The sequence below is a fragment of the Cupressus sempervirens genome, chromosome 1 (genome assembly GCF_028749045.1).
Source record: "Cupressus sempervirens isolate cs-2001-9-10 chromosome 1, ASM2874904v1, whole genome shotgun sequence".
NCBI classification, from domain to species: Eukaryota; Viridiplantae; Streptophyta; class Pinopsida; order Cupressales; family Cupressaceae; genus Cupressus; species Cupressus sempervirens.
Genome location: NC_143118.1, coordinates 701,263,060 through 701,289,005, shown reverse-complemented (window position 1 = coordinate 701,289,005; position 25,946 = coordinate 701,263,060). Strand labels below are relative to the sequence as shown.

Genomic DNA, 25,946 nt, shown 5'->3' with positions numbered 1-25,946 from the left:
GAAATGTTGCAGGAACATGGTATAAAAGTACCACCTCAAACTATAGAGGATTTCATATCAGGTTTGTTTTGTAATCCACCTAATGACCAATATTTTCTTTTCAATGCATGTATTTTTGGTACATGTGATATGTGTGGCAATCTTTCTTGTTAGATGAATGTTTGCATAAAAATTCTTTGACTACTTTTGTGCAACAATTAATTGATGTAAAAAGATTCAAAACTATTGAATATCCATTAAAGGATGGGAAGATTGGAAGAAGGTGTGATCTAGTTACAGATAAAGTTAGTTTTCATGCATTTATGGATGAATTTAAGAGTGTGATCATACCAAAATATGTTAAAAACTCTCAATATGCTAGATGCCTTGATGGAAACTTTCGCATATGTAAGAATATGTTTCCAATCGGTACTATACTTTAAGTTGACTTTATAGAGAACTACACAGTTGCACCCTAAGATGAGGTACAAGCACAATATTATAATTCAATGCAAGTCGCAATTTTTGTTCATATAGTTTATAGGCATGCACCTAATAGTATAGAGGAGGATCAAAAGATATTGAGAGTACCATTTCTATATGAGTGATAATAAACTTCATTCATTTGAGTTTGTCCAATATTTTTCAAGGTCTTTTATGATAATTTAAGAGATAGAAAAAATCAAATGACACAACATTGGATATGGTCAGATAATTGTACAAGACAATTCAAGAATGCTAGAACGTTCTATTGGTTGAGTAGGACACATAGGCACACTAATATCCAACATATGTGGAGTTTTCTTTAGGCTGGACATGGTAAAGGAGAACATGATGGTGTTGGTGCATGCTTGGAGAGAGCCCTTTGCAAAGAGCAATTAAAATTTGAGGAAAAAGACAAATTCAAAAATGCAAATGACATTGTGGAATATTGTAACAAATATTTATACACAGGATCAAGTCAATACTCTACAATCAGATGTTTCTTTTGCCTATTTGAAGAGAAGAATATCCTTTCAAGATATGACTATGAGACAATTAGGGGGTCAACTAAATGGCATTCATTTAGGAGTTCAGTTTCTAACACTTAGACTATATAGACTAGGGAGCTTGCTTGTTTTTGTTATTTTTGTCTTGTAAGTGAATGGGAAGAATGCGAGAAGATAGAATGGGTTGAAGATTGGCAACAAAAATCATTAGCACCTACTGACACACCTTTTCAAGATGATATAGTAAATGAAGGCTGAAATGTTGCATATGCATCATAAGACTATGGTCATATTTTAGACCTCATACAACTTGGTATGCATAATTTAATTAAATTTTATTGTGATCATGTTTTAATTTATATTATTTATTTATGTACATGTCATTAATATTTTTTTTTAATGTACACATGTCATTATTATTTATGTACTTTATCTTATCTTGTAGGGCATGTTTATTTTATTATTGCACCTGATGATAGCAATGAATAGACTGAGTATGGGATAGCTAGATGTATGGAACCTAAGAAAAAATTGATATGTCATCAAGTAGATGATGATGATTTTGAGTATACAATTGGGTCTGTCATTGTAGCTGGCACCTGGTTACATACATACCTAACAAGAAGAAATGATTTACCAACATTTCAAGACTACCAATCAGAAAAGAAGATTTTACACTATTCTCATTTGGTTGTGGCAATGAATATCAAATAAAAAAGATACAAAGGGAAGTCTACCAATAAGGTATTATGGACAATTTCAATAGAAGACTACGAGGAAATCATAGATGCATTGCAAAAGAGAGAGAATGCAGATGGTACAGTAGGATGACTACAAAATACACAAATGTAAGTTTTTTTTTCTTTATTGTGCTCTTTTTATAATATATGTACTTATATAATTTAAATGTATGTATGCATTGTCAATAGAAAATTAGAGAACTTATAGATACCTCTTATTCAGGTCTCAAGTACAACTTATGCAAATTTAAATGTTTAACATGGATCCAACATCAACATCTTGTGCAATTACACATAGTGAGTACATACATTAAACATATTTACATAATACAAATAGGTCTTGTTAATTTATGATTTGCTAACATTTCAATTTGTGTATTTTTTTTAAATTTTATTTTGTAGGACCTCATTTGAAGAAATGTGTTCAACCAATTTTTTATTTCAATTGAAACATGTAAACATTTAAAAACATGAGTTCACTTCTATTTATGTCCTTCACATTGTGTTACATATATATGACTTCAATTGTTTTAAATATACGACTTCACTTTTTTTAAAAATATATTAGTTTAGTTGTGTAAAATATAGTTTACTTCTATTTGAAAGTTAATGGTGTGCATTTGATATTAAATTATTTGTTGATTCAAGTAATGACCTATATTTTTCCATTAATTTTATATTCAAACATGTTTAAAGTAATGTTATTATATTTAATTAAAATTATTAAAATTATTGTTCATGCACCATAGACTAACAAAATGTTACATAACATGAATAAAATGTGTCACGATAAACAAAATGAGTCATACTTACAACATGATAACGTAAGAATCAATACTGGATAAACTAGCATGATAAGAAGTCATAAAAATATATAACATGGTCTAACATGTGATAACATGATCTATGACTTCAAATATTATATATATATATATATATATATATATATATATATATATATATATATATATATATATATATCCTAATGCAAAGTGTATCATAATAAACAATATGTGACATAAAAACACAATGTAAAAGTGCCAAAAGACCTAATCTATCTAATCTATAGTCCTCTTTACTCCACATGAAGAGGACTCAAATGGATCATCTTGTGTAACATGACGTGTCTCATCATGTGGGCCATCGTGTATCACATCTTGTGTGACATCTTAAGAAGACAATATGTGCATGCTTAATTGAAATGGGTTTCAAAATCTAGCTTGCAAATAAAATTAAATATTTAGTACTTATTTAAAATAATACCATGTGAGATAGGTGTCCCTTTGTAACTAGAGGAGGTGCATTGTCATAGCTACCAAATGTGGCAATGGTGAGGTCTTGGAACATAATACATAAATTTTAAAACAATTATAAAGATCATAATGAACTATGTATAAATAACAATACTAATCTCAAAGGATGATGTCTATACCTCCATTGGGCTTAGTCCTATAGTCCCACTAACACTCATGGTGACATCATCCTAAAATCATGGATACATAAACCTTGAGTCAAAAATATTATTTATACATGAATTACAAAGTACGTAAATTAAAAAGTACAAAATTTACACTACATTTTTTGAAATAAAAGCATATATAGCATACTTGAGTACTAGCTAGTGTCACAGATGTGTCTACATATATGCTACCATGATGATCACATACTCCATGTTTGAAATGGTCAAAAGATGGAGTCAAAAATAGACTATACTAAGGCCTTCATAGAAAAGTATGATCCATCCCCTGTTTGTAAAACCAACATACATTATTATATATGAATCAAAGTTGAAGATAAGTTAATAACAATGTGTACATAAAAATAGTAAGAAATATTTTTTTCGAAAATTTCATACCATAGGTATTTGAGGCTATGCCTTAGTGGTGGATGGATCAAGACTTATATAAGCATCTAATTGTGTAACGAATGAAAATCCCTACAAAATTAGATAAAAATAATATATGAGCACATGTTATTAAATTAGAGTTCCAATGTACATTATTTAAAGTGTAATTCAAAGTGTATAGCATATGAGGGATGCCAACTTCTGAAGGTCTCAAAAAAGAGACTATATTGTCTTCTAGGAGGAACAATATGATCCATCCTCTGTTAATTGAAAATCAACATACATTAATATGGTTAATACAATTATGCATATATTTAGAAAGTAAATAATAATGTACTTTGTAAATTTTAATTAAATTTTTACCTATTGTTCCTAACTATCTCCCTCCCCACAAAGAAGGTCAACAAATTATGACACATCAATATCATCACTAGCACCACCATGAGCAGCATACATCTCATCATCAAAACCACCACCCTCAACATCATGGGCATGTTATGTTGTATCGACATTGCTTTGGGGGCCTCTACATATACCACCACAAGTGGTACAAATGTGTCCAAGGGGATGAATATCCTTTGCCTATATCCACTGAACTACTAAATTGCCCAAAAGGGTACTCAATGAACTAAGAGCATATGGCAATGCTTGATGATGGAGAGGCACTAGAACAACTAGTGCAAGAAGAGGAACAAGAGGTTGAGGATGTCAGTGATTCCTCGTATTATCACTGAGCTTTGCCCCAAGCCTATCTTGAGGCATCCATCCACCAACCCCCTGAAATGGTTTTATATCAAAATAATTGAATTTCAAACCCAATTCAAACTCTACCCATAATTTCCTAAGCAAGTACATGGGCACCTCATTATTAATGTGTGGTGGATGGTCAAATACCATCCATCGCCACTCCCAAAAGTGCTTTGATATGTGGAGGTGTGTGCACCATCTAATAGATATATGAGGCTTCTTCTCACTTATCTCATCACCCATCTTCGAGTTCACAAAATATATTTGTAAATGTCATTTATTTATTTTTAGCTCATGGACCAGTCTATAAGATAGGACATCAGAATAGAAGGCACACATGTTTTTCCTCCATGTCCTAAAGTTATCTACATCATAGTCTAAGTTCTCTATAGATTGTACAATGGCTTGCATGCTATCTACAAGGCAAAGTAGGTGAGGGGGGATGAGTTTCGCACCTAATAGTTTGTATGTCTCATAGAGGTTGTAAAGGTTGCACCTCATGCTCTCGCGCAGCTCCTTTGGGGTAGGTGGTAGAGGACTAGGTGGTCATGGAGATGGGGGTGGAGGTGGAGGTAGAGGTGGGGGTGGAGGTGGCAGGGGTGGGGGTAGGGGCAGGGGTGGGTCCACAAAATATAATTAGCATATATGTATACAACATAAAAATTCACAAAATTAATATGTAATTAAAATAAATTTGAAATATCAATATAAATACATCTTTAAAACCATATATTTAAATCTAATACATCTTTAACTAATTGAATATATCAAAAAGAGGAGGAGAGAATATTCATGCTAATGATTTAATATATTAGGTTTTTAATGAAACATTGAATCATAAACATACATAACTATAAAGTGATGGTTTAAGTAAATTCTAACCCTTAACATTGAATCATAACATACATAATTGTAAAGTGATGGTTTAAGTATATAAATACATCTTTAAAACCATATATTTACACCTAATACATCTTTAACTACTTGAATATATCAAAAAGAGGAGGAGAGAGATTAAATTTACAGAATGGATTATTATTAAGATTATGGCTTACATTAGTACGATTCTGCTTATAGTTAAAAAAATTGTTACACAAATGACAAGGGTTAGAGTATGGATTAGGATTCAAATTATATTTAGATTAGAGTCAAGATTAGGCTAAGGATTAGAAGTATTTTTTAAAAAGCTTTTGGAATAATATATCTAAATTACGATACTTGAGTTAGGTAGGAGATTATGGTTTAGGAATAAAGGGTTAGGGTTTAGGTTGAGGTATAAAAGAAGCATTTTAGGGGTTAAGGTTAGAGGATTATGGTTATGGTTGAGTTTTAAAAGCCATATAGCCAGTGTTATGATTATGCTTAGACTTTTGGTTCTAAACTATTAGGTTTTATACATTACATTTTAATGTTTATGTGTTCATATAATTTATTTATTTATATTATGTTCATGATTTGAGTTAGCAGTATAGTTAGTATTATGATTGTGCTTAGACTTTAGGAACTAACATTTACAAAATTAGGTTTTACTAGATTGAGCATTAATATATGTTGGTTAAGATTTCAACATTTAGGATTTAAGGGTTAGGCTTAAATCTTCAATTTTTGCATTAATTATAATTTTGATAGGAATAAGGTTTGAAACTTAACTTATTATAGTTATGCATATAACGTTTAGGGTTAGTTTTGGGATTAGATTAAGGGTTTGGGATCATGGATTATGATAGACTTATATAGTTCAATGTTCTTACATTGAAGCACAATTTGTGGTAGACCTAAGGATGGAATAGGGTTATGTACAAGTAAGGGAAATATTATAGTTAGAGTTAGGGTCAAGAAATGAATTATAAATATGATTGAAGATTATGGTTATCTAGTTTGGCTATTAAATCGAAGGGTTAATTTAGACCTACAATTTGAATTATAGCTGAATTAAGGATAAAATAATCATGCTAGTGATTTAATATATTAGGTTTTTAAAGAAATGTTGAATCATAAACATACATTCCTATAAAGTGTATGTTTAAGTATATGGTTTAAGTAAATTCTAACCCTTAACTTTGGTTAGTGTTTAGTATGTACAACACAAAATTAAATTACAATTACTATTTAGTTAAAATAAATCTAAAATATAAATATAAATACACCTTTTAAACCATATATTTACATCTAATACATCTTTAACTACTTGACTATAACAAAAAGAGGAGGAGAGAGATTAAATTTACAGAATGGATTATTATTAAGGTTATGGCTTACATTAGTATGATTGTGCTTATAGTTAAAATTATTGTTACAAAAAGGACTAGGGTTAGGGTATGGATTAGTATTCAAATTATATTTAGATTAGGGTCAAGATTAGGCTAAGGATTAGAAGTGTTTTTTAAAAAGGTTTTGGAATAATATATCTGAATTATGATGCTTGAGTTAGGTAGGAGATTATGGTTTAGGAATATAGGGTTAGGGTTTGGGTTGATGTATAAAAGAAGTAATTTAGGGGTTAAGGTTAGAGGATAAGGGTTATGGTTAAGTTTTAAAAATAACATTTTAGGGTATGAACATAAAACTTGGTTAGGTTTAGTGTTAGGGTATGGATATGGGCTAACATCATGGTTCACATTTATGTTTAGAATTTAATGTCTATGGTAGGGTTAGGAATATAAGGTTTCAAACTTAACTTATTATCTAGCAAGCCATTCAAGGTTTAGAGTTCATTTTAGGATTGAAGTAAGGGTTTTAGATTATGCATTAGGTAGGGTTTAGTTAGGATGTACATATTAGGGTCAGTGTTACTATGGCTCTAGTTAAGGTTGTATTATATTTAGGATTCAAATTAGGATAGAGATATATAGTTCAATTGCTCTTATGGTTGAGGCATAATTTTTACTAGACTTAAGGATAGAATAGGGTTATGGTTCAAGTAGAGTAAAATATGAACTAGTTAGAGTTAAGGTCAAAAAACGAATTATAGTTATAGTTCAAGATTATGGTTAGAGTTTGATTATTAAATTCAAGGTCTAATATATACCTAAGATTTGGATTATAGTTGAATTGGGGATACAAATAGGGTAATAAGTTAATATATTAGGGTTAGAAAAACATTTCCTAAATATGTATTTAAGTGTAAAGTGTAGGTTCAAGTATTTAGGTGTATTTAGTTGAAATAAATCTAAAACATCAATGCAAATACATGTTTAAACAATCTAAACATATAATGCATCTAGAATCATCCATCACTTTAACTTTAATTATGTGTCATATAAATTAGATACATCCAAATATCTAAAATATTAATTTAAATGAACATCTACAAAACTCAAATTTAAATGAACATCTAAATATTAGAAAAGGGAGGAGAGAGGAAGAGATGGGAGAGAAAGAATAAGGAAGGAGACAGTTCAAGGGAGGAGAGATGAAGAGACGAGAGAAAAAGAGAACAAAGAGAGTAAGGGAGGAGAGAAAATATAATCTAAATATAATTTGAATAATAATCCATACAAACAATAATTTACAATGCAAATCTAGAATTTTACATATATAAAACTATTAATCGTGAACAAAAAAGCAATAACTTCGCCAAATTGTAAAGCATAAAAACTAAAAACAGTGAAATAAAATAATATAAAATAGATTAAAATACCTAGGACACTGAAAAATCAGTTGGGGTTAGTAGAAAACTCCAATTGGGCTCTCATTTCCAAGGTCAAATTGGGCTCCTATCTCCAAAGTCACTATCAGCATCAACAATGACAAAAGAAACCCAAAAAATTAGGTTTTATGTTTTTAAAAATTGAGCACCCAATTTTGCACAAACCAAGTGCCTGATTTTTAAAATATGGTTTGGGTGCCCAATTTTTGAATACGGATCAGGCGCCCGAACCATAATGGGTACCCAGTTCTCAATAATTGCATACTTGTTTCTGAAAAAATGTCTCATTCCGCTTAATGGACTTCTGTGAAATTGAGACACAACTTTGTACACTTACCCAAACAGGAGGAAGTTCAAGAATGTTAGCATGAATCAACTTCTTTGTCACCATAGGCAAAGGTTTTGATAAAGAAGTGTATTTATTATTAGGATGATACACGAAGGAAAAAGTAGTTGCACCTTTAGATGTAGTAGCCACTTGATCATGAATTGTGTTTGTTGATTTGTTCATTTTGATGTAGTTGTTATGCTTAGAGAACTTTTTTTTATGAACGGAGGTGTCACTCTTATCAATAGTAATAGGAGCCATTGGAGGGTTTCTCTCAAGCTAGCTCACTTGTAATTGATAATTGTGAAGAACTGCACAAAGATGTTAAAAGGAAATACACTCAGTAAGGAGAAGGTCATCTCTAATATATTTTTGCAAGTTAAAAATAAAATTGTGTCGAATATCATGATTAGGCATAGGATAAGATATTTGATCATACAAGTGTTTGAATCAACCAATAACGTCACTAACCTTTTCTTTAACATTTTTCTTACAATGCATCAAATCAGTCAAAGAAATTTGAGGACCAATGTTGTTCTAAAATTGTTGCATGAAAGCATTGGCAAGCATGTGAAAGGAATCAATAGAATAAGGGAGAAAAGAGAAATACCATTGCAAATCTTTGTCCTTAAGAGTATGTGTGAACAATTTATCCATGAGCCTAGAGTCATTGGAAAAATCACTTCATATAGTTTGGAAAGTCCAAACATTAATCACAGGATCACCATTACCATCAACAAAAAGAAGATGGACACCTAACACAATCTAACTCAAAAAGAAAGGGGTACAAGTTGTGTTTACCAAAAGAAGGTAAACACTTAATACAAAAAGCGAGACCACGAGATCTAATTCCAAATTCAAAAAGAAGAGACATGCCAGATTCACCAAAATATTTACTAGTGAATTGAGGTTAATGATTTTAACAATATAAAACTCAAGGAAGTATGCAACAAGTCCTCTTTCATGCAATGTAAAGTTTAATTAAAGATGTGTATATGTAAATATAGAACTAGCCTATTTGATGAAATGAGAAGTGTAAAATAGATCTGGATGTTAAATATATGCAACCAACTTAATTAAGACATAGAAATAGGTCTAAACTAAAAGGTGAAATGAATGATAAAGCACTCACCTCAAAATGTGCAAGGGATTATGTTTTTTGGCTGTAAAAATCATTGATTTGAACCTGTGACAAAAAAATTTGAATGTGAATTCATGATTACAACATAAAACCCATATAATGCTATTTTTCTTTGGCCTCCATGAAGACATCGACCTAGTGGTAAAGTGTTCAAACACTTTACAAGAAGACAGACATGTTCCCAGGACATGGTAGCAAAGTCAACTCAACTTCTTCAAAAATATTTTGGCTAGTAGTTTCTAGATTTGTGGTCACAATTTGGTTATCTTGCTATTGCACAGAATAAAACTTGGTTTTTATTTTGGTTTAATGAGGGTTTTCCTTAGTCAAGACCTATATTAAGTAATCAACGTTGAAATTGAAATGTAAAACATGTAAGGAAAGCAAGACAAATGTAAGTATTCACCTTTCTTGAAGAAACCTTTCTCAATGAGGATTTGCATTGCTTGTGTGTTGTAGATGTTAAATTTGCAATGAAGGATGTAGAAATATCCACAAATGCAAGTGGGTCTATTAAAACCACATCATGGAGCCACAGATGTAAATATGCATCAATGAATAAGATGATGAATGTCTTAATATAAACCTCCCCCCTTGATGGTCAATAAAATCTTCGATCTTGAAGAGTAAATGCTCACAATGGATCCTTGAATCTTTGAATATTTGATGAAAATTTGCTTGCTTGAATGCTTGAGGATGTCTTATGATTGATGGACTCCTAGTGGTTGAGAAATTGAGGTGTCTAGGCTTCCTTTTATGCTAGTTTTTGGGCACAAAAACAGAGCAAGTTGTCAAGGTCACCTAATTTTCTAATTTACAAGTCTGAGACAAAATTGGACCCTTCGATCCAAAATCCCCTAGGACTAGGTCAATCTAGTTCAGAACAAATCAACCTATTTTAGGGCTAGCCCACAAGGAAATAATTATGAGGTCTTAGATATTGCATTAATGAAAATGGAAGTTGTGTTGTAGAATAGAAGAAAGAGTTGATTGAGCTAAAAGGTCTTAAACAATGTGTAATTTCATTTTAAGATAGTACAAACTGTATTATCTCATCTCTCCTATATTTGAGATGGTGGTTAGGCTTATGTGATTAACTTACTATGTCATAACTATTTATTCTACTTATTTATTGTCTTATTTCCCTATATTGATGTTGGTGTCCTTGACTATGTAACCCCTTGTGATTGCTTTTTAAAAATTAAAAAAAAAAAATTAAACAAATACAAAATTAGATAAAATATTAAAATAATTTAAGAATATGACAAAGGAAAAATTATATTGGATTGTTATTTTCTAAACATGCCTTAAATGTATTTAGTGTTAGAAAAAGTTAAAGTATATAGTGATTAAAAAAAAATTATTTTATTTACTTGAAATTTTCTTAATTTAGTTTGAAACTATTGTATTTATTAAATATATATTTAACTAAATATATTATATGATAATTTTTGCAATTAGATGGTGAGCATTTACTTCTTATCAATAGGATAATTTTATACTATCTATAAAACAATTGAAGGTAGTAGACTAAAACTTAGATTTTTATTATTTTTATATTTTTTATTGAGACTCCTTATTTTTGTGTTAAGCTCAAGTATACTCAAACGTAATACTTCCTAGAGAAGAGACTCACAATTTACCATCGTGTTGTAGGTTCTTGCCTTGCATAACTTGTAACATTATACTGATCCCTATTTTTCATTAATATATAAGTTACATAATTTAACATCATACTTCCAATATTAGAACATAACATTTTTTTTCAAAATTTAAACATAACATTTTTTTAAAAAAATAACACTAATTCAATTTAATTGAATACAAATTGTATTTGTCTGTGAATGAATAAACTTATTCAACAATTAAAATTATTTTATAAGCATAAAGAATTAAATATGTATTTCCTTAAAATAAATTAATAATTCAAATTCAGAAGAAAAAAAAAAAGTTTTAGGAATTTATTAAAATAAGATATAAAATTTAATTTGATTAAAATTGAAGATCCCTCAATATTTTGTGTACAATACTAGGCCGCAGCATATCTATGTGATAACATCGGAAAATATGTTTTTTGGGGGCAGTATGATTAAACATCAGAAAAAATACTCTCATTTCTTGTTGGTTAAATTTTTTCCGACAAAGTTGAAAAACCAAAGACAATATATGTTAGATCAATCAGAGAAATAAGGGAAATGACAAAAATTCAAAATAAAATTTTGAAACTGTGCAAACTTTGGAATAAAAGTTGCATATCTCAGCTGGCACAATTCTGAATTCTCGAAGTATGATTAATTGGCTGTAAATGAATGTGAAAACATTGGTATTCTCATATAGGGGGCCTTTGTGATATTACACCAACACGTTTGAGTCGAATTTCACAACTCACTTAAAAACCAAAAACTCATTTCTAATGCCACTTGAAATTGGACGCAGCTATCTTCCTTACAGATTGTACCATTGACTAAATTTCAAAAAAACAAAAAAACGCAATTAATTTTTTTGAAATTTTCAACATTTGATCTTCATCATCTGTATATTTTGTGATAAAAAACAACAAAATTTTTGAGAACGTTTCGCTGTGTTTTCATGAATCTGAAGAAGAATCATGTTTGACTTCTTCTTGTCTTTAGTGCAATTTGTTTGGAGATTAACCAGTGCCCTTGAAATTATTGCTCTGGAAAATAGTATTGGAGTGGAATTTCTTACTGTACATTAAAAAGTAAGCTTGCATAATTTGCCTAGCATTACAAGTTTTGACTCATCATTTGCGGTAATGATAACAGGGAAAAAGGTGAAAGCTGATAACTTCTACACATCAACTGATTTTCGATCTTTCAGTTTTGTCTGTGACAGTTACAAAGATTTCTAATTAAAAATTTGGGTTTTATAAGAGCCTTTCAAATATTTGACAAAATTTTAATTCGATTTGAGAACAGATCAAACACCATCGGCTTAAGATGAAATATTCCGGGAATATCTCCACGCCAATTAAACGTCCTTCTAGCAAGTTAAGGACTGCAGCCTGATAATCATAAACAAAATCCCCTTACAACAGAACAAAGGCTAGTTGTTTAGAACCGTATATCATATTGGCCTTAGGTTTGATACTGTAGTTGTTACTAGTAGTAACAATATAAAGATCTATATTACCCCTCTGACATGTTTAATGAAACAGATACCAATTATGAAGCCTGATCTGTTCTCTAGACAGGCTATCATATATATTAATATTCAGTAAAGGCTAGTTGTTTGGAACCGTATACCATATTGGCCTTATGTTTGATACTGCAGTTGTAGCTAGTATTAACAATATAAAGATCTATATTAACCCTCTGACATGTTTAATGAAACAGATACCAATTATGAAAGCTTCTCTAGACAGGCTATCATATACATTAATTTTCAGTAAAAGTATGCAATCGTTTCACTGGATAAATCTTAACAGAAGCCTGATTTAGAAATATTAAGTAAATCTACTACTTCCAACTCTCTGGCTATTAAGATTTTGGTTTCGCCACCCTGCATCACCGTTATCTCATGACCTTTTTTGCCTTGAAACGGTGTCATACAAATAGATAATCTTAAGGAAACATTCAATATGCAACCTTTCATTGACAATGCATTTACTTGGTCAAATGGGAACAATGCAATGCCGAAACTCTTGCTATAGTTAAGTTGTTGCTACACGAAATGTCAACTTCAGCAGCATAAGTCCAAACTTGCCAATCTGCGTTATCCACATCAGCGAAAACTACAACAAAGAAAACACCCAGATGTACGGCTCTTTAAGTTCTTATCATGTAACTCTGCATTGTTTTGCACTTAAGCTTTCTCCAAATGTTTTCCTTACATTTGTAGTTCTTTCAATCATAAGCCACGCTTGCTTCAGATGTTCTCTGTATTTCCTTATTCTTCAGTGTTGGGCTTTAAGTTCAACATGAAGTCTACCACTAGATCTTATTTGAAATTTGTTGTAAAATGAAATCGTTTTGAAGCATGGTTCAGAGATTTCAACGTTGCTGGAGACGGCTTCCTTGTTACATGTACTAATAGTATCATCATTGTAAACAGCGTTAAAGCTCCTGCTTGGTGGGCAGTGCCAAGGGAAGGTGGTACATAAGATAGCAGGGTTGATATTCCCAGTGTAACCTGCACAAGTATATGAGCAAACAGAAAGGCAGGTTAATAAGAAGTTTCTCATAACGGTAAATCTAGAACAAAATTTACACCTTTTATTACTCGTGCACTTTTACAAAGTATGACATTCCAGACATGTTTAGGGTACAATGACAATTGATATATTCCGTCATTGTCGTCAGAAAAACAGATATGCATAAGGATTTTTTTTAAAGCATTGAAAAAGCCTAAAAGGTAAATATTATATTATAATGAAATGTAGCATCACAAACACCATTCACCTATACAAAAATGCCGGGGAAAGATAAATCCAAAGATGTCAGTTGGCATGATACACCATAGGCCTGCGCATACTAGTAGCATTGATATTATGATTTATCCTACCATATTTAGATGTTATACCAATGGCACACAGCCTGAAATATGTACATTATTTTTAAATATTCTGGAGACTATCTCGCATGGCCATCATTTTCTAAACTATTCAGAGTAATATATTGGATCTTATATGGCCATTATAAGGCATCCAATGCTCTTTCAAAAGACATCAAACAAGATTATGAAGAATTCAACGGATGAAGTGAGACATGGTACTTTCCTTATTTCCATTTCACATTTTTCAAGTACAATCACCATCATCAGGGTTGCTGGCAAAGAGAAAATCTCTCCTAGTTGATCCTCTGACAGTTGCAGCAATAAAGCACTCCCACTTAAACAGTTTGTCTTTTGTAGTGAAGGCTGTGAGCTTTCTGCTCCTGCTTTATTTCAGCAAATCAGAATCTTTAGCTTTCTCCAAAACTAAAAGCACAAGAAGATTGATGGCTTCCAAAATTTGCTCCTGCTGTCTAATGAAACTACTCATCCTCAATCCAAATGTTGTCGCATCATATCACTCCTAGCTCTCAACAAACAGAAGCAAAGTTTAATATGCTATTATGCACACCTTTTTCCTCTATTGTTTTTCCTGGTACAGTGCAAATGCATGCAATTTCACTTACAGCTCCTAATGACTCTTGTCCAATTAGAAAATGACTAAAATTCTAGTTATTTGGATGCTCAACATTACCTTAACTAATCACAAATGTCTTTTTGTGAGATGCTCTTGCAAAGACATTCTCTCATCCATCATCATCAAGAAAAACATGTTCTTCATAAAGAGCACGAAACTCTTGTCAAACATTTCATACGGGCCCTTCAAATAATCTCATGTTTCAGCAGCTTTCTTGTAAATTGTTTGAGCATTATATATATTCTGAAAATTCAAAAAAAAAAAAAAAACATTTATACACAAAAACCAAAAAAAGCATGAACTTTCAAACACAAAAAACAAAAACCAAAATATTCTCCAACATTGCTACAGAGTGAGCCAGCAGGGTTCTTTAAAGTGGTATCGTAGCTTGCTTGCAAAGCATAGTAATGAGAATCGCCCAAAAATCACCTGAATTGGCGATTCCGCGACCCGATTCATCCTGCGCGATTTTTTTTGAATCGTGAATTGGTATCGCCAATTTCTGGGCCATGAATCGCCGATTCATGTAAAAATCGCCAAAATCGCCTTAAAAAATCGGCTATGAATCGCCCGCGGCATGTAAAAAGGGAAGTTGAAATTTTAAAAAAAATCACTTGTTTTTTTCACTTTGTTTTTGACCTATTCTCTTTGTTATAACCCTAAAGGGCCTTCTATTTGTGAAGCATGAGTAGAAGAGAGGAAAAGTGAGAGAGAAGAAGAGAAAAGAAAAGCCATAGGTTTCCAACCGGCAAGAAAGAGGAGCACCAAAGAGATCAGCAGGCCATTTGGGGAGCCCATCAATTGCTTTGGGAGCATTAAGGAGCCAATATCAACACTCCTCAACTCATTTGCAAGAGGTAAGTGCTTTCTTTTTTTTTGCATGTTAGTGTATTATGCATTTTTTGTTAAATTTTTAGTGTATTATGCGTTTTTTGTTAAATTTCTATAGTTTTCAAGAATTTTAGTGTAAATCTTGAATGCTCTTTATTTTTACTAAGTTGCAAGCTAGGGTTTGTTGTTTTCTAATTTTTATTAGCTTCAAACTTTGATATTTTACATAAAAAAATTTATTGCAGCAGCCTTTGCTCTCATTTTTCGCAAATTCCAATGGGTAAAAAAGATGAATGTTGGAAATATAATGAAGAGTTTCCTGGAAGAACCAAATATCAAACAAAATGCATGTTTTGTAAAGAAAAAATAACTTCCGGGGGTATTTATAGATTGAAATTCCACATTGCTGCTATACCTGGACATGATGTTACAGTTTGCACTCACCAAACTCCTGAGGCAAAACGGACTTGCTTAATGGCATTAGAAAAAATTGAAAAAGACAAAGAAAATAGGAAAATGCAAGTTGAAGGGTTAAGGGGTATTGGCTCCCATGTTCCCGCATCCGCAGCCGCATCCACATCTGCATCTGCATCAGTTTCCGCATCCGTAGGTTGTGTTGGAGAGGGTTCTTCTAGGCCTCCTTTTTATCCTAGTTCTTTTGCTCGTGCTAGTGCTAGTGCTAGTCGGTCACATACTGAGACGAAGTCCCACACCAACCTATTGCAGCCTAGAGTGCGGAAAAACAGAATGGATAGTTACTTTGTGCCCCGCACTACTGCTGGTTCCCAACCCACGCTTGAGGGCATGGGTTTGAACAAGGAGATTCACGATGCTGCCAGAAAGGAGATATGCAAATTTTGGTACTTTTGCAACATTCCATTTATTGCAGCCAGATAATTGATTCTTTTTTCTTTGTTTTCTTTAAAGCTAAAATTAAAAGTAAAAGTAAAACTTTAATTATATCTACTTGTTTTATAATTTGAGTCTTTGACATCTAAACTTTTATTTGTGACAGGGCTCCTTATTGGCAGAATATGATAGATGCGGTTGCTATTTGTGGTCCGGGGTTTAAAGCCCCAACTGAGGCTGAGTTGAGTGGATACCTCCTGGATGAGATGGTAGAGGACATGAGGGTTGACCTCGAGGAGAACCGAAAGGAATGGATTGCAAAGGGTTGCACCATCATGACTGATGGTTGGACCGATAGGAGGAATAGAACACTCCTCAATTTTCTTGTATCCTATGGAGGTGATTGATCATTCTACTTTCCTACATACATTGTAAATTTTGATTTGTTGAATGCTAATTCGTTAATGATCCATTTAATATTATAATTCGTTGTTTTGTTACTTGTAGGATATACCATGTTCATAAAATCCATTGATGCTTCCGCACATGTGAAAAATGCCACATATTTATTATGTGAGGCTATTGAGGAAGTTATAGCAGAGGTGGGAGAACAAAATGTGATCTAGGTGGTGACGGATAATGCAGCAAATTATGTTGCAGCAGGTAAACTTTTAACTTTGCAAGTTTTGAAAATAAATTTATTTGAATTTTGAAATTTGAGTTTCTAATTGACTTAAAATTGTTGTAGGTAAACTTTTGATGGAGAGGCACCCCAACATATTTTGGTCCCCTTGTGCGGCACACTGCATTGACCTCATGTTGGAGGAAATTGGCAAACTTGAGTTTGTCAAGTCATGTGTGGAAAGGGCAAAAAATATATGCAAATTCATTTATAATCATGCATTTGTCCTTAGCACAATGAGGAAGTACACAAAAGGCAAGGAGTTAGCTCGCCCAGGTATCATGAGGTTTGCCTCGAATTTCATCACCTTGCAGTCCTTGTTGACATCAAGGGATGGATTGAGGAGCATGTTTGTTGGGCAGGAGTGGATTTGCTCTTCCTATGCTACGACCACTGTAGGGTTAGATGTGGCGGATTGCATATTTGATAAGGATGGTTTTTGGAAACCTGCTAGAGAAATCCTTAAGGTAAATTTATTGCAATTTAACATTTAGTATTTTGCTTTTACTTTAAGTTATATTATTTTATATTTAAGTTTTGACTCAAATTTTTTGTTTTACTTTATATGTAGGTCACTGAGCCCCTTGTAGCTTTGCTACGAACTGCTGATGGGGAGAAGCCCTCTATGGGCTACATTTATGAGGGCATGGATAGGGCCAAGGAGGCCATTAGAGCCCAATATGCAGGAGTGCAGGAGAGGTATGGCCCTATTTGGGACATCATCGATAGGAGATGGCAGAATCAACTCCATCAACCCATCCACGCAGCAGCTTACTATCTGAATCCGGCATTTCGTTTCCGTCTTGAGTTCAAGGCGGATGCGGAGGTTCTCACTGGCTTATACACAGTGATTCAGAGATTGAGTAGCAATGAAAATAGCGTTGCTGCGATTGTTGAGCTAGACCAGTTCAACAATAAGGAGGGGCCACTTTTCTCTGGTAGGATGGCCATAAATGCTCAGACAACACTACAGCCAGGTAAAAATTAAATAATATATTCAATGTTCATGAATCTAGATTCTAAACTTAAAGTTGATTATATAATGCATTAATTTTAGAGTTGTAATTTGTAAATGAGACTAATTGTTTTTGTTTTTTCCTTATTTCAGATAGATGGTGGCAAATGTTTGGGGCCACAACCCCAAACCTTCAAAAAATTGCCATCCGCATTCTGAGTCAGCCGAGCAGCGCTTCTAGATGTGAGCGCAGTTGGTCCATGTTCGAGCACATCCACTCGAAGAGGAGAAACAGGTTGACAGTGCAGAGGTTGAATGATCTTGTCTTTGTTCATTACAACCTTCGTCTTAGGATTAGACAGATTTTGGGCGCTGACTCCTCTCCGATCATTCTAGAGGAGATTGATCTAGAATCAGAGTGGATCACAAAGACCGTGGACCCAGTCTTCACTGAGGAAGACCGCGCGTGGGTTGACCAGGTGGATGTAGAGGCTGAGGCTGTGGCTAGGGCAGAGGAGGCAGCTAGAGCACGTTCAGGCATTGGTAGACGCACACGCGCACGCACAGACGCAGGCCCTAGTGACGTTATTCATGAGCCCATTGCCCATGCAGGGGACATGGCTCGGCAGTCCTCTAGGACCTACCTTACACGCCTTTCTCATAGGCAAACTGGATACTCAGAGGCTGAGGTTGAGGCTGCAGCAGAGCTAGAGGATGATGATGAGGATGATGAGGCTTGAGCTGGAGCCTTGTTTTTATATTTTGTTTACACTGTATAGATATTGATAGTGATACTGAATCACTGATAGACATATGTTTCAAACTTTCATGGATCTTCATCTTAGATTTATACATACATTTATGATTTGATGTCTTATAGATCTTCATGATTTCATCTTACTGATTCTATGATTTGAATCATTATGATCATTTGATTTTTATTTACTTCAGCTAGCATACAATTTACATTTTAGTACATAATGATAACATAGTTACGTATGTGATGGATTTTATGTTTCATGTTTATGTATGTTAGATTCTATTTGATGATGTTATAGTGTTTTTAAGTTATATTCAATAAAGGGTGCATGAAATAAGTCTCAAATTGTTAAAATCTTTACATTTAAAGGGTTTTTTCAAATTTTCCAATTCATCGCCAATTCACCGGCAATTCACCCCCGATTCACGATTCGATTCGGCCGTGCCGATTCCAATACGATTCCGGTTCACGTTACTATGTTGCAAAGTGTTTGACAAAATGTAAATCACCTGAATTGTAAAGAAAATTGGTGTTCGTCAAAGTTGAAACCAGCAGGGGTTCTTACACTTGAAGATACTAGGCATACCTTTACTTTACTATGCTTATGGAAAACACTTGCCTTCAGACCTCTACACACTCACAAACTAGAACAAAAAAATGGCAGTAGAAACCAGAAGAAATCCCACAAGTTGCTTCAAATGAAATCTTAGAGCCAAAAGAACATTTCAGAAACTTCAGTTTCTCAGGCACAATCATGACAGTAGGCAGTAACAGAATGTAACTTGATTTTAGAGGTGGCACGGTGTAAAGGAGGTTATGGCAGTTGATAAGAGGTTTTGATGGAATTTTGAAGAGGTACAAAGCAGAGAAATCACTGAGATATCTGGGAAGTTTTTGGCTCATGGTGACTCACAGATTTTATTGTTTTGAGTCTTGACCTTTGTTTAATGTTTGTTAAAATGTCTTCATGCGAATGCATACAGTCATGTGTGTTTGAAATGCATATAGTCATGGGTGTTTCAGGTCTTGTCAGTTATGCAATAAGGAGTTTTGATTTCGAAACATATACTTTAAAACGGGTTCTGTTTGTGCTTAAGTTGTGCATTTACATTCGAATGACTCAGTAAAATGTCTGTCAACGGTATGACAGTCATTACTCACATTGCATTCAGTCATGTGCTTTCATTAAACCCCAGTCACGGTTTTTGTTATATACTTGCATCAATTGCTGTCATAGTCTAATATGGGTTTCTAAGCTTTCATTCATGTGGTGCTCAATTACTTACATTCTTGATGTTCTTGCATAAAATCTTTTTTTATCAGTATTCTAATAATATATATACTCTGTCAAGTGGGGATCATGCATATGTCTTGTGCTTCATATCGTACATGCAAGGGTTGTGTTGTATATGTTTCATTGTGATGGTCCTTGTGTATGTCACATCATGTTAGTTGTGAGCCAGAGTGTGCAATTGAGGATGATCACATCTTTTGTGAAGAATTCATGGGACAGAGTATGTGTCAGCTGAATATGGTTACAAGGATAATCAGAGTTTGAAATGATTTACATCTTCAAAAAAAGTTATTATAAGATCCAAAAGATATGTTACTATATCAGTTATTTATGATGCATATCATGAGTAAGCAGACATTGCTTGATTTTTTTCAATTTGTATAACAGAGATTAAAGGAAGACCCGAGATTGTTTTAATATGATTATTACATAGGTGTGATTATATCATTTAAATTGGCATATAAAGTTTTATTTAGAAACATTAAAAGTTATGAATAAGAAAATATACTTTCATCAGTTGCTGCCATACTCTAATATGGGTTTCAAAGCTTTCATTCATGTGGTGCTCAATTACTTACATTCATGTTGTTCTTGCATACATTTTTTTTTGTATCAGTATTCTAATAACATATGTACTCTGTCAAATGGGGATCATGCATATGTCTTGTGCTTCATATCATGCATGCGAGGGTTGTGTTGTCTATGTTTCATTGTGATGGTCCTTGTGTATGTCACGTCATATGAGTTGTGATCCTGAGTGTGCATTTGAGGATGTTAACATCTTTTGTGATGCATTCATGGGACAAAGCATGTGTCATCTGAATATGGTTACTGTAAAGTTTCTGCAAATCTTGGTATTTAATCAGACTTAGATAATACCTTCTTTATGCTTTCTGTAAATAACCTTCAATGTTCAGTCTTGAATGAACTGAGAGATATAGTTCTGAAAATGTTTTCTGCTTCTGCAAATCGTATTAAAGGCAGTATTGATTTAAGGAGCAGGCTTATGTTTTCTTGTGTGTCCTTAGACTTCAATCATACCCTTATTAAATATAGAGATCAAGGGGCATGTTCTTACAAAGGACATGCCCCTTCCAAAGTCCACTTTGTCTAATCCCTTAAAGTCGGCAACTTTCTATACAAAGCAACTTTAATACTAAACTAACAAAAGGTGATTAGTATTAGAACTAAACTAATGCTCAAAGATAGGTGCCGATATCCTTAAGAGGATAATCCAAAGACTTTAGATCAATATCTATATATAGCAAGATCAGATCAGACCAATCTGTTATCAGAACAGCATGATTAAAAGTTACGGAATTAACAGTTACAAGGATAATCAGAGTTTGCAATGATTTATATCTTCAAAAAAAATTATTATATGATCCAAAAGATATGTTAGCATATCAGTTATTGATGATGCATATCATGAGTAAGAAGACATTGGTTAAGTTTATTCAATTTCTGTAACAGAGATTAAAGAAAGACATAAGAATTGTTTTAATATGATTAGAACATACATAGGTGTGATTATATCATTGAAATTGGCGTATAAAGTTTGGTTTAGAAACATTAAAAGTTATGAATAAACAGAATAATAGAATAATTTTTCATGACGATATTACTATTTGATTTAAATAAAGACTTGTAATTTGCTATTGTTTATGATGTCAACTCAAAGGCATGACATGATACACATGAATATCAGTTAATAGAATCAGTTTGAATTCAGTTTGATATTTATTTTGAAAATCAGTTCATCAATGTTGTTTATATATCGAACAGAAGCAAATTGTTTTGAATATGCAGACAGAGAGGATATATTGAGTTTTGATTGATCATATTTCTATATTGTGCACAATCAGTTTATCAGAAATATCTGGTTGGTACAGGGTCTATGATTGCATGTTATGCATTGTTAGATACAAAAGCATGTACTGTATTTAATGATGTATGGGATAAAATTATAGGTTTTACATGCCAATCAGAATTTCTGATCTCTGTATGTAAGAAAGTTGAAGAATAGAAAGGCCAGTGAGGCATAAAAGACTACTATTGAGGAAGGATTTGTCAGTGAGACAGTTGTATAGCCAGTGAGGCAGTGTAAAAGATAATTCAGATAAAGCCAGTGAGGCATTTTGAGTGGTTTTTTACCTGAAGGGTTTCCATTCAAGACATATCTTGTGTTATTCTTTTTAAGTGCTCATCTTGTCTCTATCTCATTGTTTCATTTGTCTCATTTGAACTACTTTGTATATCTGGCTTTAAAAATTGATACATTATTTTCATATGACTGATACGCTCCCTCCCCAACATTTATATCATAAAAACTTACAATGGACACCAAGATGATAAGCTAAGGCAGTCCATAGCATAACCTACTACCGCACACTTCAATGTTGGCATATTTGTAACAAAGTTTTTCTGTCTAGTGGAAGAATAACAAAAGTGAGGATATATTTCACCTTTTACATTTCAATTTGAATTTTAAAGATGAACATCATATTCAATCAAAATTATCATGCTAACAAGAGAATTGCATTTAATACACAGGGTGAAAAATCGTAAAATGTAGCAATATTTATGATGTAGAAGGCTGGAATGATGAAAAATAAAAAATATTAGTATACAAATGCCTTCATATTCAAGTAGCTAAAGAGGTGAAATAAACTACAAAATAAGTTTAAGCTATAATACATCAAAGGAGAGCTTAAGGCATCTTATATGCACATCTATAATGAAAATTTAAGGCAAACACAAAGAGGTAACTACTTGCACCTGCTTGATTTATGAAAAAAGACAAGAGTGGTTCAAGATACATATAAATTATAATCTTATCATATACTATGATGCCTTGTGCTTGGATCCAATTTCTTTTTCAAAAGGTAGATTTGGCTTAGTATGCTGCTAAAGATACAGAGAACTTTATTCTTCACACCATCAGTACATACCTGTAAGAATGCCATTCCAAGAGTTGAGTTTACCAAATGCTTTACTGCAGGATGCATCTGGACACGTCTTGTGGCAAACCACATGCTGCCAATAGCAATAAATGTAGTCGTAGCTAGAAGACGATGATCAAGCTGCTCAAAGAACATGTCAAAAATACACATATTATAGCATATTTAGATTTCTAACTGAAGAACACAGAAAACACACAATAGTTATTTAATCCAACAATATCAACTTTAAAAATGAGCAGACAATACTTCCTGTCTGCAGAGAAAGTGCAACAATAGAATGTAGTTGCCTTAATTCAATAATATCAACCTTAAACGTGAGCATGCAATACTTCCAGACTGCAGAGAAAATGCAACCAGAAAGCAACATAAACTCATCAAACCACAAAGCATAACAACTGGACATTCTAAAGTGGTTGTGATTGTTTTAGGAGACTTGAGGATCAAAGAGAAAATAATGTATAAGGAATAGTAATACACTGAAAATAAGGTTAATGACACATTTTTTTCCAACTTTACCAGCTTTATGGGTAAGTGCAAAGAGTTGGGTCCATGTTGAGCAAGAAAAAAAGTCAAGGTAAAAAGTCACAGGTGAAACTGATATTGATTTCATAAAAATCGGATAAATGTAAAAGATATATGTTTTGATCAAATATTTACCTAGTTACCGATGCTTGCATAGAATCCAAGGGAGCAGAAGCGGGTGCTTGGAGGTACTGATGAGGAGCCAGGTACCCTATGGATGCCCACACAGATGCACATCCTTGGCACCTAGATGCTTGTGAAGTCCACAAGCATCCTGACACTCAGGATGCGCTTCCAAGTGGCATCCACAACGCACCGAGGTTTATCTGTCATGTCCCTTTTTTTTTTTGGAGGTAATTTGATTTAATTAATTAAATTAATTAGTTGTCCAAAATAATGAATATTTTATGAGGATGACTAATTAATTATTTTAATTAAATAAATAAGTGGTATTAAGTTAATTATTTATAAAGCTATCAAATAAACAAATATTAAAAGGTAACTTTATATTTAATTAATTTAATAAAGTGACTTGAATTATAAAATATTTTATAAAGTCATTTAATAAATAAAATAATGTTCTAGAAGTTTTTGGAGAAAGTGGAGAAAAAAGAATAAATAGGCATCCTAGGCTTCATTCTCAGGAGGCAGATTTGATATTGTTGTTGCTGTTTCACTTTGTGGAGCCTAGGGTTTCTGCAGATTACTTCTTTGTCATAGAAAACGAAAACTTCCTATTGATAGCAATTTTGAGGGTGTGAAATGTCACTTGAATTATTGCAGCAGGAAGGAAGATACTTCAGTCTTCTATTTGTGTTACATTGAGAAAAAATATTTGAGTACAAAAAGCAATCCGAAAAAGCAATCTGAAAAAGCAGTCCGGAAAAAGCCGTCCGAAAAAGCAATCCGAAAAAGCAGATCTGAAAAAGCAAAGTGAAAAAACAGATCCGAAATAGCCAAGGTTGCAGGGGTACGTGGGTACGGGTACGGGTACGCATATTTTTCAAAATAGGGGATAGGGGTATGTGTGTATGCCTAATTTTTTCTATATAATTAATATTTAATAGAAAATATAAAAATCAAAATATATGTCCAAACAAGAAATTTGAAAATATGAGCCATAAGTCAAATATATATATATATATATATATATATATATATATGTATATGTATATGTATATGTATATGTATATGTATATGTATATGTATATGTGTGTGTGTGCGCGCTATTGCTGAATGTTTAATGTTTAAAGTATTTTTCATAATAGTCTAGCTACTTGGGTATGTCAAACTTATTTAAAAATTGTACTTTTATATTTATAAATAATCTGAAATTATGAGTCATGACAATGGTTTTTCAAAACAAGAATAGTGATAAAGTTTGCAAATGTAATGTATTGTTTTCAATTTCATATTTGCTATATGTTTGAAATAATAATACATGATAAATGTTTAATGCTTAGATGCATAACAAAGAAGGCAGACTTTAAACATGAACAAGAAGATCCTAAATCATATGACAATGACATATTGCAAATGATAAACTTATGACTTGAACAGTGATAAAGTTTATTGTTAATGAGTATCAAAGTTTCAAACTAATTTGGTATTGAATTAGTTTGATAAACAACAAGCTAATACAAAATAAAAAACTAAAAAAAAACTCAGAATCTTAATCAAGGTCCTTAGCTATGATGCTCTCTACCGAGTACCCGGTACGTGGGATACGTGTACCCGGTACTTGGGTACGTGGGTACGAGTACCAGGGGTGTGGGTACGAGTACCCATGCAACCTTGGAATAGCAAAGCGGAAAGGCAGCATTGGTGAAAATTATTACAGCCATCTACAATTAGGTTCCTTTGGATATTTCATGCATTTTTCTTATCATTTAAATGCATATTAGAAGGTAAGGTTGTAGGTGAAAGTTTGTAACAGATTTAAGCATTATTCTTGCGAATGTAAGCCAAGAGTCTTGGCCATTTCATACTAGCATTGTAGTTGACATTTTATGTGCAATAAAGGAGACATAAGTTGCTGGTCTGATATACTTGTAATTGAATATGTATTTATCATTAATGATCAGCTTATTAGTTTGCATGCCAATTGTTTGACAAAATGTCAATTGGCTGTAGGTTCTCTTTTTGGCATAAATAATGTTATAATTCTGCATACCAAATGTTTGTATTAATGCCACTTGGCTATAAGTGCATTAACGCCATCATAGGTTGCATCCAAAGTGTTTGTCATAATTACTTTTTGCTGTAATAGCATATTGCAAGTAGTTTTTAGTTACATATATGCATTGAATATTGTCAAAATAAGTTACACATTCGTGTTAGGTCATTGTGTAGTCAATTTTGAGTCTTCTTGCAAAAGATTCTCATTGATGCAAATTGAAGAAAAGAGTCATTAAAGAAAACTAAAATACTATATCAGTCATATGACCCTTGTATGCAAAGTGTTTTCTTGAGCCTTTATCAACATTTTGGGATCAAATTGGAGTAGGGACATTACAGTATCC

The 25,946-nt window shown here is 32.7% G+C and overlaps 3 protein-coding genes across 4 annotated transcripts in view; 2 read left to right on the top strand and 1 right to left on the bottom strand.

Moving 5' to 3' along the window:
* Window positions 1-12,720: 12,720 nt before the first annotated feature.
* COX15 (cytochrome c oxidase 15) overlaps window positions 12,721-25,946 on the bottom strand; it is a 133,899-nt gene continuing 120,673 nt past the window's right edge. The window contains exons 7-8 of one of the 2 annotated variants that reach the window (XM_089787556.1): window positions 22,891-23,022; window positions 12,721-13,571 (exon numbers count right to left, since the gene is read on the bottom strand). In XM_089787556.1, the coding sequence (XP_089643682.1) occupies window positions 13,380-13,571; window positions 22,891-23,022 (324 nt within the window). In that variant the 3' untranslated portion in view covers window positions 12,721-13,379. The remainder of the gene's footprint in view (window positions 13,572-22,890; window positions 23,023-25,946) is intronic. The other variant, XM_089787562.1, reaches the window with a different exon arrangement.
* LOC149579878 (uncharacterized) lies at window positions 14,930-16,822 on the top strand. The gene is made up of 2 exons (XM_089787588.1): window positions 14,930-15,425; window positions 15,645-16,822. Exon 2 carries the CDS (start codon window positions 15,676-15,678, stop codon window positions 16,294-16,296), a length of 621 nt encoding a protein of 206 aa, XP_089643714.1. The 5' UTR covers window positions 14,930-15,425; window positions 15,645-15,675; the 3' UTR covers window positions 16,297-16,822.
* On the top strand, window positions 16,859-18,760 carry LOC149579877 (uncharacterized). Its single transcript, XM_089787574.1, has 3 exons — window positions 16,859-17,397; window positions 17,502-17,907; window positions 18,039-18,760. The coding sequence occupies exons 1-3, from the start codon at window positions 17,008-17,010 to the stop codon at window positions 18,623-18,625; spliced, it is 1,383 nt and encodes a 460-aa protein (XP_089643700.1). The 5' UTR covers window positions 16,859-17,007; the 3' UTR covers window positions 18,626-18,760.